The sequence below is a fragment of the Ornithorhynchus anatinus genome, chromosome 17, assembly GCF_004115215.2.
Source record: "Ornithorhynchus anatinus isolate Pmale09 chromosome 17, mOrnAna1.pri.v4, whole genome shotgun sequence".
NCBI lineage: Eukaryota > Metazoa > Chordata > Mammalia > Monotremata > Ornithorhynchidae > Ornithorhynchus > Ornithorhynchus anatinus.
Window position 1 is genome coordinate 33,341,767 of NC_041744.1, and position 12,403 is coordinate 33,354,169.

At 42.2% G+C, this 12,403-nt stretch overlaps 1 protein-coding gene across 33 annotated transcripts in view; it reads right to left on the reverse strand.

Moving 5' to 3' along the window:
- The window catches only part of LOC100089593 (ABI family member 3 binding protein), a 169,579-nt gene that overhangs the window by 94,999 nt on the left and 62,177 nt on the right, over nt 1-12,403 (reverse strand). For all 33 annotated transcript variants that reach the window (XM_029082721.2, XM_029082733.2, XM_029082720.2 and 30 more), the window contains exons 6-9: nt 10,227-10,282; nt 3,820-3,868; nt 2,578-2,649; nt 1,256-1,348 (exon numbers count right to left, since the gene is read on the reverse strand). In XM_029082721.2, coding sequence (XP_028938554.1) covers nt 1,256-1,348; nt 2,578-2,649; nt 3,820-3,868; nt 10,227-10,282 — 270 coding nt within the window. The remainder of the gene's footprint in view (nt 1-1,255; nt 1,349-2,577; nt 2,650-3,819; nt 3,869-10,226; nt 10,283-12,403) is intronic.

Genomic DNA, 12,403 nt, shown 5'->3' on the forward strand with positions numbered 1-12,403 from the left:
TTCATTATCAAACCAGAATTATGGGTCAACAGAGACTAAGACTCAGTGGGAAGGACTGTGGACAAAGTTTGGAGCAGGATAACAAAGTTTTAAATCATTTCTTTATTTTAAATCCACTTTAAATAATGGATTTCAGGTATATATTGGTAGTTTGAAACAAGTCAGCATTTCTTTCATGGTATTTTCTCTGGGGCCTCTAATTTCCAGTCTGTGCTCTTTCCATCAGTCAGTCATAATTCAATGAGCCTTTACTGTATGCAGAGCACTAAGCACCGTCTTTCCACTAGGCCATGCTGAATCATTTGGTTTTGTTTGAGCACACGCAGGGCTCAATGATTCCCCATGAACCCTCTTCTCCTAACAATATTTTTGTCCTCCCACCACCCATCTGAGCTTATTTATTTCATCAACATCCCTCTCCCATCCAACTCAAGAGTACAAGAGGAAAAGAGGAGAATTGGGATTTCCTGGAAGCTCCGCCTCTGAGCAAGCACGAACTATTCTTTTAGTCCTCATAGCTTTATTCCTCCCACCTAAACTCATCAAGAAATAACAATACAAAAAATAATTTGGGGAGCAGCTTGGCCTAGTGGCAACAGAATGGGCCTGGGAGTCAGAGGAACTGGGTTCTAATCCTGGCTCTGCCACCTGCCTGCTGTTTGACTCTGGGAAAGTCATTTGATTTCTCTGTGCCTGAGTGTTCTCATCTGTAAAATGGAAATAAAATGCATTTTCTCCCTCCCCATTAGACTGTGAGCCTTAAGTGGTACAGGGACTGTATCTGTCAGCGTGGCTCACTGGAAAGAGCACGGGCTTTGGAGTCAGAGGTCATGGGTTCAAACCCCGGCTCTACCACTTGTCAGCTGTGTGACTTTGGGCAAGTCACTTAACTTCCCGGTGCCTCAGTTACCTCATCTGTAAAATGGGGATTAAGACTGTGAGCCCCACGTGGGACAACCTGATTCCCCTGTGTCTACCCCAGCGCTTAGAACAGTGCTCGGCACATAGTAAGCGCTTAACAAATACCAACATTATTATTATTATTATCTGTCCCAATTATCTTGTACTTATCCCCGTATTTGCAATAGTGCTTGGCACATAGTGAGCACTTTACAAATACTATTATTATGATTCTTGTTGTTGTGGTTGTTGCTAGAGGAAGACATGTTGAGGGCAAAGTAAGTGTAACTTCAGTATCCCCAGAATAAAATGCTATTAACTTAACCAAAAGCTAATTTGGAACCTATCTACTTACCAAGCTGTGACTTGACTGCCTGTGAAATGTCCAACATTATGGATGAAGGGAGTTTCAGATTTGTTTCATTGAGGCCTGGAACAATAAGGTGAACTGCAGAGAAAAACACAAGACAGTGCTAAATTAGAATTCTCTACCACCAAATAGCATTTGAGTCTTGTAGCCATGTGCTGTTATGCTAGAGTGCTTGTTGCTTTCTCTAGTAAAATCTCCCTGAAAATGCACAACTTCTTAAAAGCTTTCAAGCTTTTTGAGATCAAAATTGACATGAAGGATTTGAGAAACCAGACTAATAGCTTCTAACCATGGTAGTGGTTAACATGCTAAGACAAGATCTGCAATGACTTTCATTTTTCATATCCTGTGCAACCGAGATGATGATTTCTTGAAAAGAGATGACCATGAGAATGACTCAGTGAAATCTATCAAAGTGACTGGAGGTCAGAATCAAACCCATACCCAGCTGATGGTTAGAATCTCTTTCCCTTCCCCGCTGAGCCCAAACTCAAGTCCTATGTAAAAAGCAGCCCAGTGTGGGTTTCTGGGTTGCTAAGGAGGCAATTTGTTAAATTGAGTTCCTCCTGAATGCTCCGCTCACCCAAACTGAGGTTCGCTGTGGTCAGGGAACATGTCAACCATCTCTGTTATACTGTACTCTCCCAAGTGCTTAGTACAGTGCTCTGTATACAGTGAACGCTCAATAAATGCCATTGATTGATTGAGCAGTGGGTTGGAAAAAGTGCCCTGCTACATATTTAGTTCTAAAGAGTGGAAGAGACTGTCCTTTAAGCACCCTCATGTGTGGTTGAAAGACTACCATTAGTAGCTTTATCTTGTAATTGAAGGCCAGCTTTCTCTTCGTGTACACATACACACACAGAGTAAGACAAGGAGGCGAGAGCAAAAACATTGCCAGGTACTTCAAATAACAAAAGAATCATCCCAAAAAAGGGCAGGCATATTGTCCACTTTATAAAGAACAGAACAGTCAAGTCCATCAACCCAAGGCAAGTCACTGAGAGAGCTCTGATCTCCTACTGCCTTCCAACCCACACAACCCTTTGGGCAAACTGTCAAGATTCTTTTCTTCCATTAGACAATACCAGGGAAAGCAAACTGAACAAATGAAAATCACTAACACTAACACCCAGAGATCCAGGTTCTAAAGAGACCTCTAGTTAGACTGAAAGCTCGTTTTGGGCAGGGAATGTGTCTATCAGCTCTGTTATATTGTATTCTCCCAAGCACTAGGTGCAGTTTTCTGCACACGGTAAGCGCTCAATAAATACAGATGATTAGGATACAGTTTGGAAAGCAGTCACCTAAAATGGCTCCTCCTAGGGAAGTCCGGTCCGGAGATTTTGAAGAGGCGCGGTGTGTGACATTCTGTATCACTGAGGAAACACAATTTGTGCAGGAATTAGAAAACAGTAAAAGATTCCAAACCGGGAAGTAATGAAAAGAAAGCCTTAAGGTGTGCATTTTGGGACTCTTTGACCTAAATAGATCAATTGTGAGAGATAAGTGTGGCTTAGTGGGTAGAACATGAGCCTGAAATTCCAAGTACCTGGGTTCTAATCCCAGCTCTGCCACTCGTCTGCTGTGTGATCTTGGGCAAGTCCCTTAACCTCTCTGTGCCTCAGTTCCCTCATCTGTAAAATGGGTATTAATATTGTGAGCCCCATGTGGAACATGGACTGTGTCCAAACTGATTATCTTGTATCTACCCCAGTGCTTAGTAGGATGCTTGACACATAGTTTGTTTTATGGTATTTGTTAAGTGCTTACTATGTCTCAAAGACTATTCCAAGTGCTGGGGAAGATACAAGTCAATTAGGTTGGCCACAGTCCCTGTCCCGCATGAGGCTCCTAATTTTAGTAGGAAGGAGAACAGGAGAATTGAGGCACAGGGAAGTTAAGTGACTTGCCTAAGGTCATGCAGCAAGCAGTTGGCAAATCCAGGATTTGAACCCAGGTCCTCTGACTCCCAGGCCTATGTCCTTTCCACTAGGCCAGTCTGCTTAACAAATAGTAAGCGCTTAACAAATACCATAAAAAAAATAGAAAAACACATGACCAGGAAAGGGGGAGGTCAGTTAGAGAATACTTCTTGGAAGCGACTTTTCAAGAAAGCTTTGACAGTAAGAAGGTGTGCGGTCTAATGGAGTTGAGGGAGGAGGAAGGTCTATGCTGGGGGAAAGATGTGGGCAGTGAGTCAGAGACAGGAGATCCAGAGCAAAATTGTTAGGAGGATTAGTGATGAAGGAGTTATGAGTCTATGCTGGATGAAGTAGGAGAAGAAATTGGTGAGGTAAGAGGGAGAAAAGCTGATGGAATGCCTGGAAATCAATGTGCAGGAAGGAATTTATGTTTCATGTAAGAATAAATGGGTGGGTCACAGAGCCAGGAACAGAATCCCAATCTCCCGCCTCCAGACCATACTGCCTTCAGCCAAACAGAGCACATTAATCAGATAAAACACATTCCAATTCTTAGCTTCAAAACAGAATGGTCTTTTTCTAATCGTCCCATAAACATCGAGTGCAGAAAGCCACACAAATTACCTTGTTTGATTACTGTAATGGGAATTAGCTTCTTTGCAATATAGGGTGGCTGAAAAGAAAGGAAAATGATGTTAGTTCCTGAACCAGAATGGTGATCATTTCATATTCTTGAACTAGATAGAGGCCTTTCTACAGCCACAGTGTGCTCTGCAGTCTCAATCGCAAAACACTACTACCTCTCTCCTCAGCCTCTGTTGGCCGTCCACAGTAGGTAGGGCTGGCTCTTCACTTCATTCACAGTTCTTTTTTCTCCTCAGTGATAAAATGGCTAACAGGAATAGTTCCTTCAGGACTCTTGTTTTTTGGAGAGTCACCTTCCTTCTGGCTCGAGGTGGTTGAGCTAGGAGGCAGAGAGACCAGCCAAGTGAAGGCAGAGGGAGAAGAGGAGCCAAGCTGGGTCAGGTTGGCTTGTAGGTGTGGAATGAAAGCTGGGGACGAGACTGGTGCCTAGATTGGACTGGGTTGGGGTAGGGAGTGGGAGTGGCAGCAAGACTGTGCCAGGAAGGAATGGGGCTGGAACAGAAGAGAGCCCAGGAGTTGTGGTCATTTCTTTTGTCCTCCATCCATTCCATTCAACAGTGCAGGTTGGAAGCAGCATGGCCTAGTGGATAGTGCATGGTCCTGGGAGTCAGAAGGAGCTGACTCCAATCCTGGCTCTGCTACTTGCCTGCTGTGTGACCTTAGGCAAGTCACTTCACTTTTCGGTGCCTTAGTTCCCTCATCTATAAAATGGGGATTAAGACTGTGAGCCCCATGCGGGATAGGAACTGTCGCCAACCTGATTTACTTGTATCCACCGTAGAACTTAGAACAGTGGCTGGCACAAGGTGCTTTACACATAAAATATTATTATTATTATTATTCATTACATTTGATACATTCATAATACAGGGGACCAACTGAGCACCCTAAAAATTCTTATGGATCATGATAATTGAGCAGGCACTGAAGTGAGAATCTTTCACCAAAAGAATTTGTTAAACTGCTCGTGTACCATGACTGAGGCATTCTAAAGTGCATTCATGGTTTTAGCAAATAATAATAATAATTGTTCTATTTGTTAAGTGCTTAATATGTGTCAAGAACTGCTTTAAATGAGGAGGTAGATACAAAATAATCCGGTCCCAAATGGGGCTCACAGCCTGAGTAGGAGGGAGAACAGCTATTGACTCCCCATTTTGCAGATGAGGGAACTGAAGTCCAGAGAAATGAAGCGACTTGTCCAAAGTCACATAGCAGACAAGTAGTAGACCCTGGATTAGAATTCAGGTCCTCTGACTCCTAAGCCAGAGGTCTTTCCACTAGGCCACACTGCTTCTCAATGTGATGCTGTTTGGTCTGTTAATAGGGAGCTCCATATTTTAAAAGAGGTATACTTTATTTCCCCCTGCAGAGATTTTAATTCTAAAATCTCTGGCACTCAGATCAGTGCCCCAGAGCTTAGAACAGTGCTTGACATATAGTAAGCGCTTAACAAATATCATGATAAAAAGGCATCTCTTAGGTGCCTTATATAGATATACATATATCTTATATAGAGGTGCCTTTTTATCATGATATTTGTTAAGCGCTTACTATGTCTTCCTTGGTGTCTCATATAGATATTGGGGTGTCCAGCACTGATCTATGCCCATCCTCATTTCTTCTGGAATATGTAGCTCTTCTGTTTGCAAAACTTCCTCCCCAGAAGAAGAGTTCGCCACTGTGACATAGGAACGTGAGAGGAATAAGTCTACTCTAGGTCAGCCAGCCTGATGTTTCAGTAAAATGACAACAAGAAACATTACTTAGACTCTGAGTACCATGTGGAACACAGACTATGTACAACCTGAATATCTTGTATCTATGCCCCAGGGCTTAGTACAGGGCTTGGCACAAGGTAAACACTTTAGAAACACTACTGTAAGAATAATAAAAATAGCAATTATTACCATTACCATTATCTGAGTAAAATGGTTCTGCAAAAGTATGGAAATGGTGATTTTCCATAACACTCGGTGCTTTCATTTTTCCAAGAAATTCTAGGATTAGTGGAGTTAGAGAATTTGACAAACTAATACTCTTTATCTGGCTGTGTGAAGTTCAAGTTTTGTTACTAAGGGACAAAGTAATAATAACTTTTAAAACAAGGAAGACAAAGTGTTGGGGGGGGGGGGAATTTAAAGCACTATGGCTTTATCCTAATTTTTATAGAGTTTCCGCTGAATTTATATCCTACTAAAACTTCCCTGATATTCAAGGAACCAGAAATGGCAAAATGTGGTGTTTTTTCCCCTTTTCTGGCTTTGTCTGCTTGTCATCACAGCCTTTAACGATTCCTCATGGCTACTCTTTCAACTCAGCTTCCAAACCAATAGTCCTGGTCAGTTAAATTCTGGCTAAGGTCGCCTGTCTCCAAAAAAAAAATTCCACAATTCTGACAGCTTGATCCATGTGCATATGAAAAACACGAAGACATGCTATCTTATGGTCTTTATACAGTCTAGATATCTTCATGTTTTATTTTAAACAAAAGAGATATATATGACACCTGGCTTTGAATTTCCATTAGTTTGGGTATTACTGAAGCTGACACCTTGCTTGCTGTGAAAGATTTTACGTTTCTGGTGAGTAGAGGAAAACCTGATTAAAACACCTCCGCAGGCAGATTTGGCCCAGTTACATTTCAGGAATTTGCCTTATTAAGTTGTGGATCTAATATGAACAGCAGGGTTTCTAATCACCTAAGCACGCACTGGCTTAAGGGACAACTAGGGGCTGGTAAAATGAAAGAAACTGCATGAATACTGTATTTATAGACTGACCACTTTTCCTTTCACCAAAATTGGGGATATTCCTTAAGATGATTGGAAAAAATCTGACAAAACAGAGGATCGAATCAGAGTGAAATTAGACATCCCATGCAAAACACATCAGGGAAGAGGTGGTAAAATCTTAAGGGATAATTCCTGTGTATAGAATGCCAGCTGATAAATATTTTTCCAATTCATCAGTAGGCTTTAATGGGAACTCACAAAAACTGTTCAGATAGAAGCGTGAAAGAAAACGGGTCTTACTCAGTTTGTTCCTTTGCTCCATGTTTGTGGGGTTGAGGAAACGAATTTATGCAAGGCCCACACTCCATGACCTGTTTGCACTGTTTTATGGTCTCCCAGTCTTCCTGAGGTCTCTCTACATCAATTAATTAATCAACAGTATTTACTGAGTGCTAAGCATTTTGACGTCTTAATACTCTCAGTACTCTTACATACTCTTGATCTACAGCTTAAAAAATTATTTTCCTCCTTTAAGGTTCCTCTCCCCACCCCCTTTAAAACATTGCCCAACCTGATTATCTTCTATCTACCCCAGCGCTTAGAACAGTGCCTGGCCCACAGAAAGTCCTTAACAAATACCATTTTCTTTATGTTCTCCTCCTGGCCTTTGGAAATTGTTAATAAGGAATTTCTGCTCCACATTAAGGCTAATTTTCCCTCATGCAAGGTGAAGAGGGGTTGGGTAGGGGATTGCAGACTGTTCCAGCAATGTGCTTATGACTGGGGCAGGGAGAGAAGAACCATTCCTTTCCTCTTTGCTAGGGCCTACCCAGCAATCCTCCCTTCCTCATCCAGCATGGATGGCCCAGAGGGGCAATATCTGGCAATGGAGTAGGAACAGAGAGACTAAAGGCTTGAGTCTCTCTGGGGAACGATTCACTGAGGTTAGGGAAGGGAGCTGGTGGATATGAAAAAGGCCAAACACATCATAACTCCAAGGGCAAGCTCTGAAGTAAGAGGTAATGGCTCCCAGGGCATAGTTCTCAGTCTTCACAGCAGGATTCCCACTAATGTTGGCCTGAAGTTATCTTCGCCTAATGCAGATTTGGAATTCCATAATTGGACATTCAGTTCAAGAACTGAGTCAGACCTCATGCAGACTCCACAATTGACTTTTAAAGGAACCTCTCAATGCCAAATCAATTTTAAAATGTGAAGGTCAACATAGGTGGGTACACAGAAGGTATGACAGGCTTTCCTAAACTGTAATTTTTCCCGAACCAGAGCCACCCAGAAACAGAGATGTCCCTGTGAGGGGTCTGCCTCTGCTGATCAGATGGAAATCCTGAACCATGGCTATTGGATGAGTCTGAATGTAACTCTGAGTGAAGGTTGTGTTTCGCTTTGTAAATAAACATGAGATTCAGGCTCCAACTCCAGCATTGCTGGCCAGAGTCAAAGGGGACTCCACCTTGCAGCTTGAAGTGATAAACTTTTGGGCTCAGAATCAGAGAGGCAGGAAGTCATTTCCTACACTGATTGCTTCCCTCCCAACCCCATTGCTTATGATGGGTAAGGGGAATAAAAGTCATCGGGACAAATATTTGCTCTGCCTCTTAATCCTGCTGAGGAATCCATCCTATACCTGCTCCCCTGACACCAGAAATGTCCTTTCTTTAGATGTGGCAGTCAAAATGGGGGAAGGACAAAATGCATCTCTTTTGACGTGAGACTAAATCTAAGTGGACCAGGGGATGGGACAAGCTTGCGTCTATGAAGTCACACACATCAAACAACAATTAGTCGACTTGGGAAAAAGTAAAGAACACTCTGACCTGTTTCAAGAGCACGGCCTCACTATTACACACTAATCTGGTCTTTCCTGAAAGTTTTTTTTTCTTTCCTGCAAATATATATTCCTTCTACTTCTACCAAAGAAGCCAAGTGGGAAGAGCAGGGGCCTGGGAGCCAGAGGACCTGGGTTCTAATCCTGGCTCAACCACTTGTATGCTATGTGACTTTGGGCTAGTCACTTAACTTCTCTGTACCTCAGTTACCTCATCTGTAAAATGGGGATTAAGACTGTTAGCGCTACTGGGACAGGGAATATGCTATCCTGATTAACTTGAATCTACTCAGGGAATGTGTCTACCAACTCTGTTGTATTGTACTCTTCCAAGCATTTAGACAGTGCTCTGCACCCAGAAACTATTCAGTAAATACTACTGATGATTATGATATACCCCAGTGCATAGTATCTGGAATATAATAAGTGGTTAATAGACACCATTAAAAAAACCCCCACCATCAACATCAACAGTATCTATTAAATGGGTTTTTGGAAAAAAACCAAAACAAAAAACCAATGTGAGTGCTAAGGAGAGTAACAAAAGAAGTAAGGTATGAAAGAAGAAGAACAGGTATTATGTAATCCTTCTTTAACAGATGAGGAAACTGAGGCACAGAGAAGCTAAATGACTGGTCCAAGGTCACAAAGTAGGCAAGTGGCAGAGCTGGGATTAGAACCCATGTCCTCTGAATCCCAGGTCTGTGCTCCTTCCACTAAGCAGTACTGCTTCAAAATTTGTAATACCCTACCATCGATGGGAAGAGATAATCAATTATACGAAAATCTCCTCAGCAACCAGTTTTTCTGGAGTCACTACTCTGATTCAGTTAAGGAGCTTGCAGTGAGGTACTAAACTTGCCTCCTGTCTCTGTATTTCCTTGGAGTTCCTCAAGCCATACCAGGGAATCTTTCTCTATCTTCCTAAGGCTTCAGGGGACATTGAGAAGAGGCAGGACTAAGCTATCTCATCAGCCCTTCTTTAGAATTTAAATTCAGCAACTGCCCAGCTAGAGCTCCCCCAGCTTCTGGAGGGTCTCAATAATGTGGGCGATGACTTGTGGATTCATTCAGTTGTATTTATTGAGCATTTACTGTGTGCAGAGCACTGTATTAAGCAATTCGGCAACAGATAGAAACAATCCTTGCCCAACAACCGATGAGGATGACAACTTCTCCTGAGAACTTCGAGTTGATGGACCTCAAGGACAGTTCAATTCCTTCGGTTCCCAAATCAAGGAATTGAGTCTTCCCTGAGCCAGATTCTCCAGAGGTTTTCCTACATCCTCAGCATCACCTCTCTCCTCACATTTGAACCTCATTGAAGCTGCTTTTATCTGAGTTTTAAACATGCTTTTCCTATTTATCTAACTGAGGAATGCCCAAATCACCTGATAGCCTCCAATACACCACCTAAGGCATGTTCCACAGATTTCTACATTCCCATGTATTTCACACAAAAAATTGAACAGCTTATTAAACCAGGTTAGGGCAAATGTGGGTTGGTTTAGTTCCCATTAAGGTCTTCCCAATCTGGCTCTCCCACATAACACATTTTTTCTCTCCCAGAACCTGGTGGTTCTCAGCTGAAATTAAAACAGCAACAACAAACCAAACAATAACCCCCCGTCCCCCCCATAAAACTATAGAGATATAGGATCTACTTTGCAGTTTTGATAATTGCCCAGGGCTATCAATTGGCTGTTGTAGTCACCTTTCCACTTAAGACAGACTTATACCAAATACACAATGTAACAGTAATATTCTGATTATACAGCTTTGATTAGCCAACATATGGTACCTACCGCTGTATGGATTTGGCTGAAGGTACTTTGGATTTTCCCATTTCCTTTGCTTTTTGCTGATATAACAGGAAAAAAAAACACCAAGCATTATTTCCTTTGCATCTTGTCCCAACTCAAAGCCAAATTATCATTTGTGTAGCCAACCTGAATGATTTCCTCTCTGAAATAATTTTTAATTCTTCCTCTTAAGGAGATAGACTCAACATAGGAAACCTACCTGGCAGTGTGAGGATAAGTTAAATGAACACAATTCCCTGTCCTCTGGAAGCTCAGGACTTCTATTGATTTCAAGAGTTCTTATATGCTCACCCTGGCACTGCTTCAAAATAAATATATGTAAATAGGGATTGTATCTGCCAACTCTGTTATATTTCACTCTCCCAGGTGCTTAGTACTGTGTTCTGCACCCACCGAATGTGTTCAATACCATTATACATTGATATAGTGACTCTTAAAACACAACTGAAGTGCTTCTATATTTCTTCAAACCACTGACATAATTCCACAAGTATAATGCATTTTGTTTTTCACGCAGGGCCTACTGATTTATAATTTTACCTATTTTCGCTGATGAACAACTCAAAATATCATTGAAAGGAAATCAGATCTTGTGACTAACTGTACTTTTAGTGAATAGAAATATTATCTGGAGGGAACAAGAAAGGTATCTTTTCCTTCCTTCCATTTTGATCGATATTCAAAGCAGTGTGGCTTAGTGAAAAGAGCACAGGCCTGGGAGACAAAGCATCTGGGTTCTAATCCTGGCTCTGCCACTTGTCAGCTTGTGAATTTGGTCTAGTCACTTAACTTCTCTATGCCTCAGTCACTTCATCTGTAAAATGGGGGATTAAATCCTACTCCCTCCTACTTATTCATTCAATCATATTTACTGAGTGCTTACTGTGTGCACAGCACTGTACTAAGCATTGGAAAGTGTAATTCAGCAACAGAGAGAGACAATCCCTGCCCACAACAGGTTCACAGCCTAGAAACGGGCTCACACTGTGAGCCCCATGTGGGACAGAGAATATGTCCAACCTGATTATCTGTGACTACCCCAGTGCTTAATACACCACACAGCAAGCACTTAACAAGTACCATAAAAAAGGCAAACCTCTGACAGATGAACAATGAATTTTCAATTTCCAGATAACTACGCTCTAACCCCTGAATATTTTCCCTTCATTATGGGTGCAATTAGCACATAGCTGGGAACAGAGACAGCACTTCAATGATCAGGAAGAAGACAATACTGTCAGATGCTTATCATCCACAGGGAGAGTCCCCCACAATCCTCTGGACAGCCCCTTCCCTCACTCTAACCTCTGCCGGGGACATTGGAGGGGCAGAGGGGACCTTCCAGGAATGAGGGAGGGGGTCAGTCTTTCCCCAGAGGACCCCACTGGGATCCTAAGATTCTGATTCCCCTTGAAGCCTTCTCCTGACTCTGGCAGCCATTCTGCTATTCCTTTTTTTATTAAATGGTATTTGTTAAGTGCTTACTATGTGCTAAACACTGGGGTAGATACAAGCTAATCAGATAGGACACAGTCCCTGTCCCACATGGGGTTCACAGAAATGATCGCTATTTTACAGATGTGATATCTGAGGCAAGGAGCAGTTAAGTGACTTCCCTTAGGTCACACAGCAGACAAGTGGCAGAGCCGGGTTGAGAGAACTCAGGTCTGATTGCCCAAGCCCATTCTCTATCCCCTAGGCCTTGCTGCTTTTCACCTGAATAATGACAACACTGGTATTTTTTAACTTGTGACTGTGCCAGGGTAGATACAAGATGAGATTCAACTCAGTCCCTGTCCTGCACTGGTTTTACTATCTAAGAGTGAAGACAGCTGTTTGATCCTTATTTTACAGATGAGGAAGCGGCAGAACTTTGGGATTAGAATCCGGTTCTTCCGACTCTCAGTTTCGTGCTCTTTCCATTGGACATATGCTTCCTTCTGCTAATGGGCATTTCCTTGATCCCTTGCAGAATTAATATCGTCCTAATTATTCTAAAATCTTTTTTTATATTTTTCAACTTTTTCTTTTAGCTACAGGGACAGCCCTGGATAATTATTATGCTGTGTTACTCCTTCAAGCATTACATGCTTCAAGCATTCTGAAAGCAGTTGGGAGTTTTCAGTTCTAATCCTTTTGATCCACCATCCAAGTGCTAG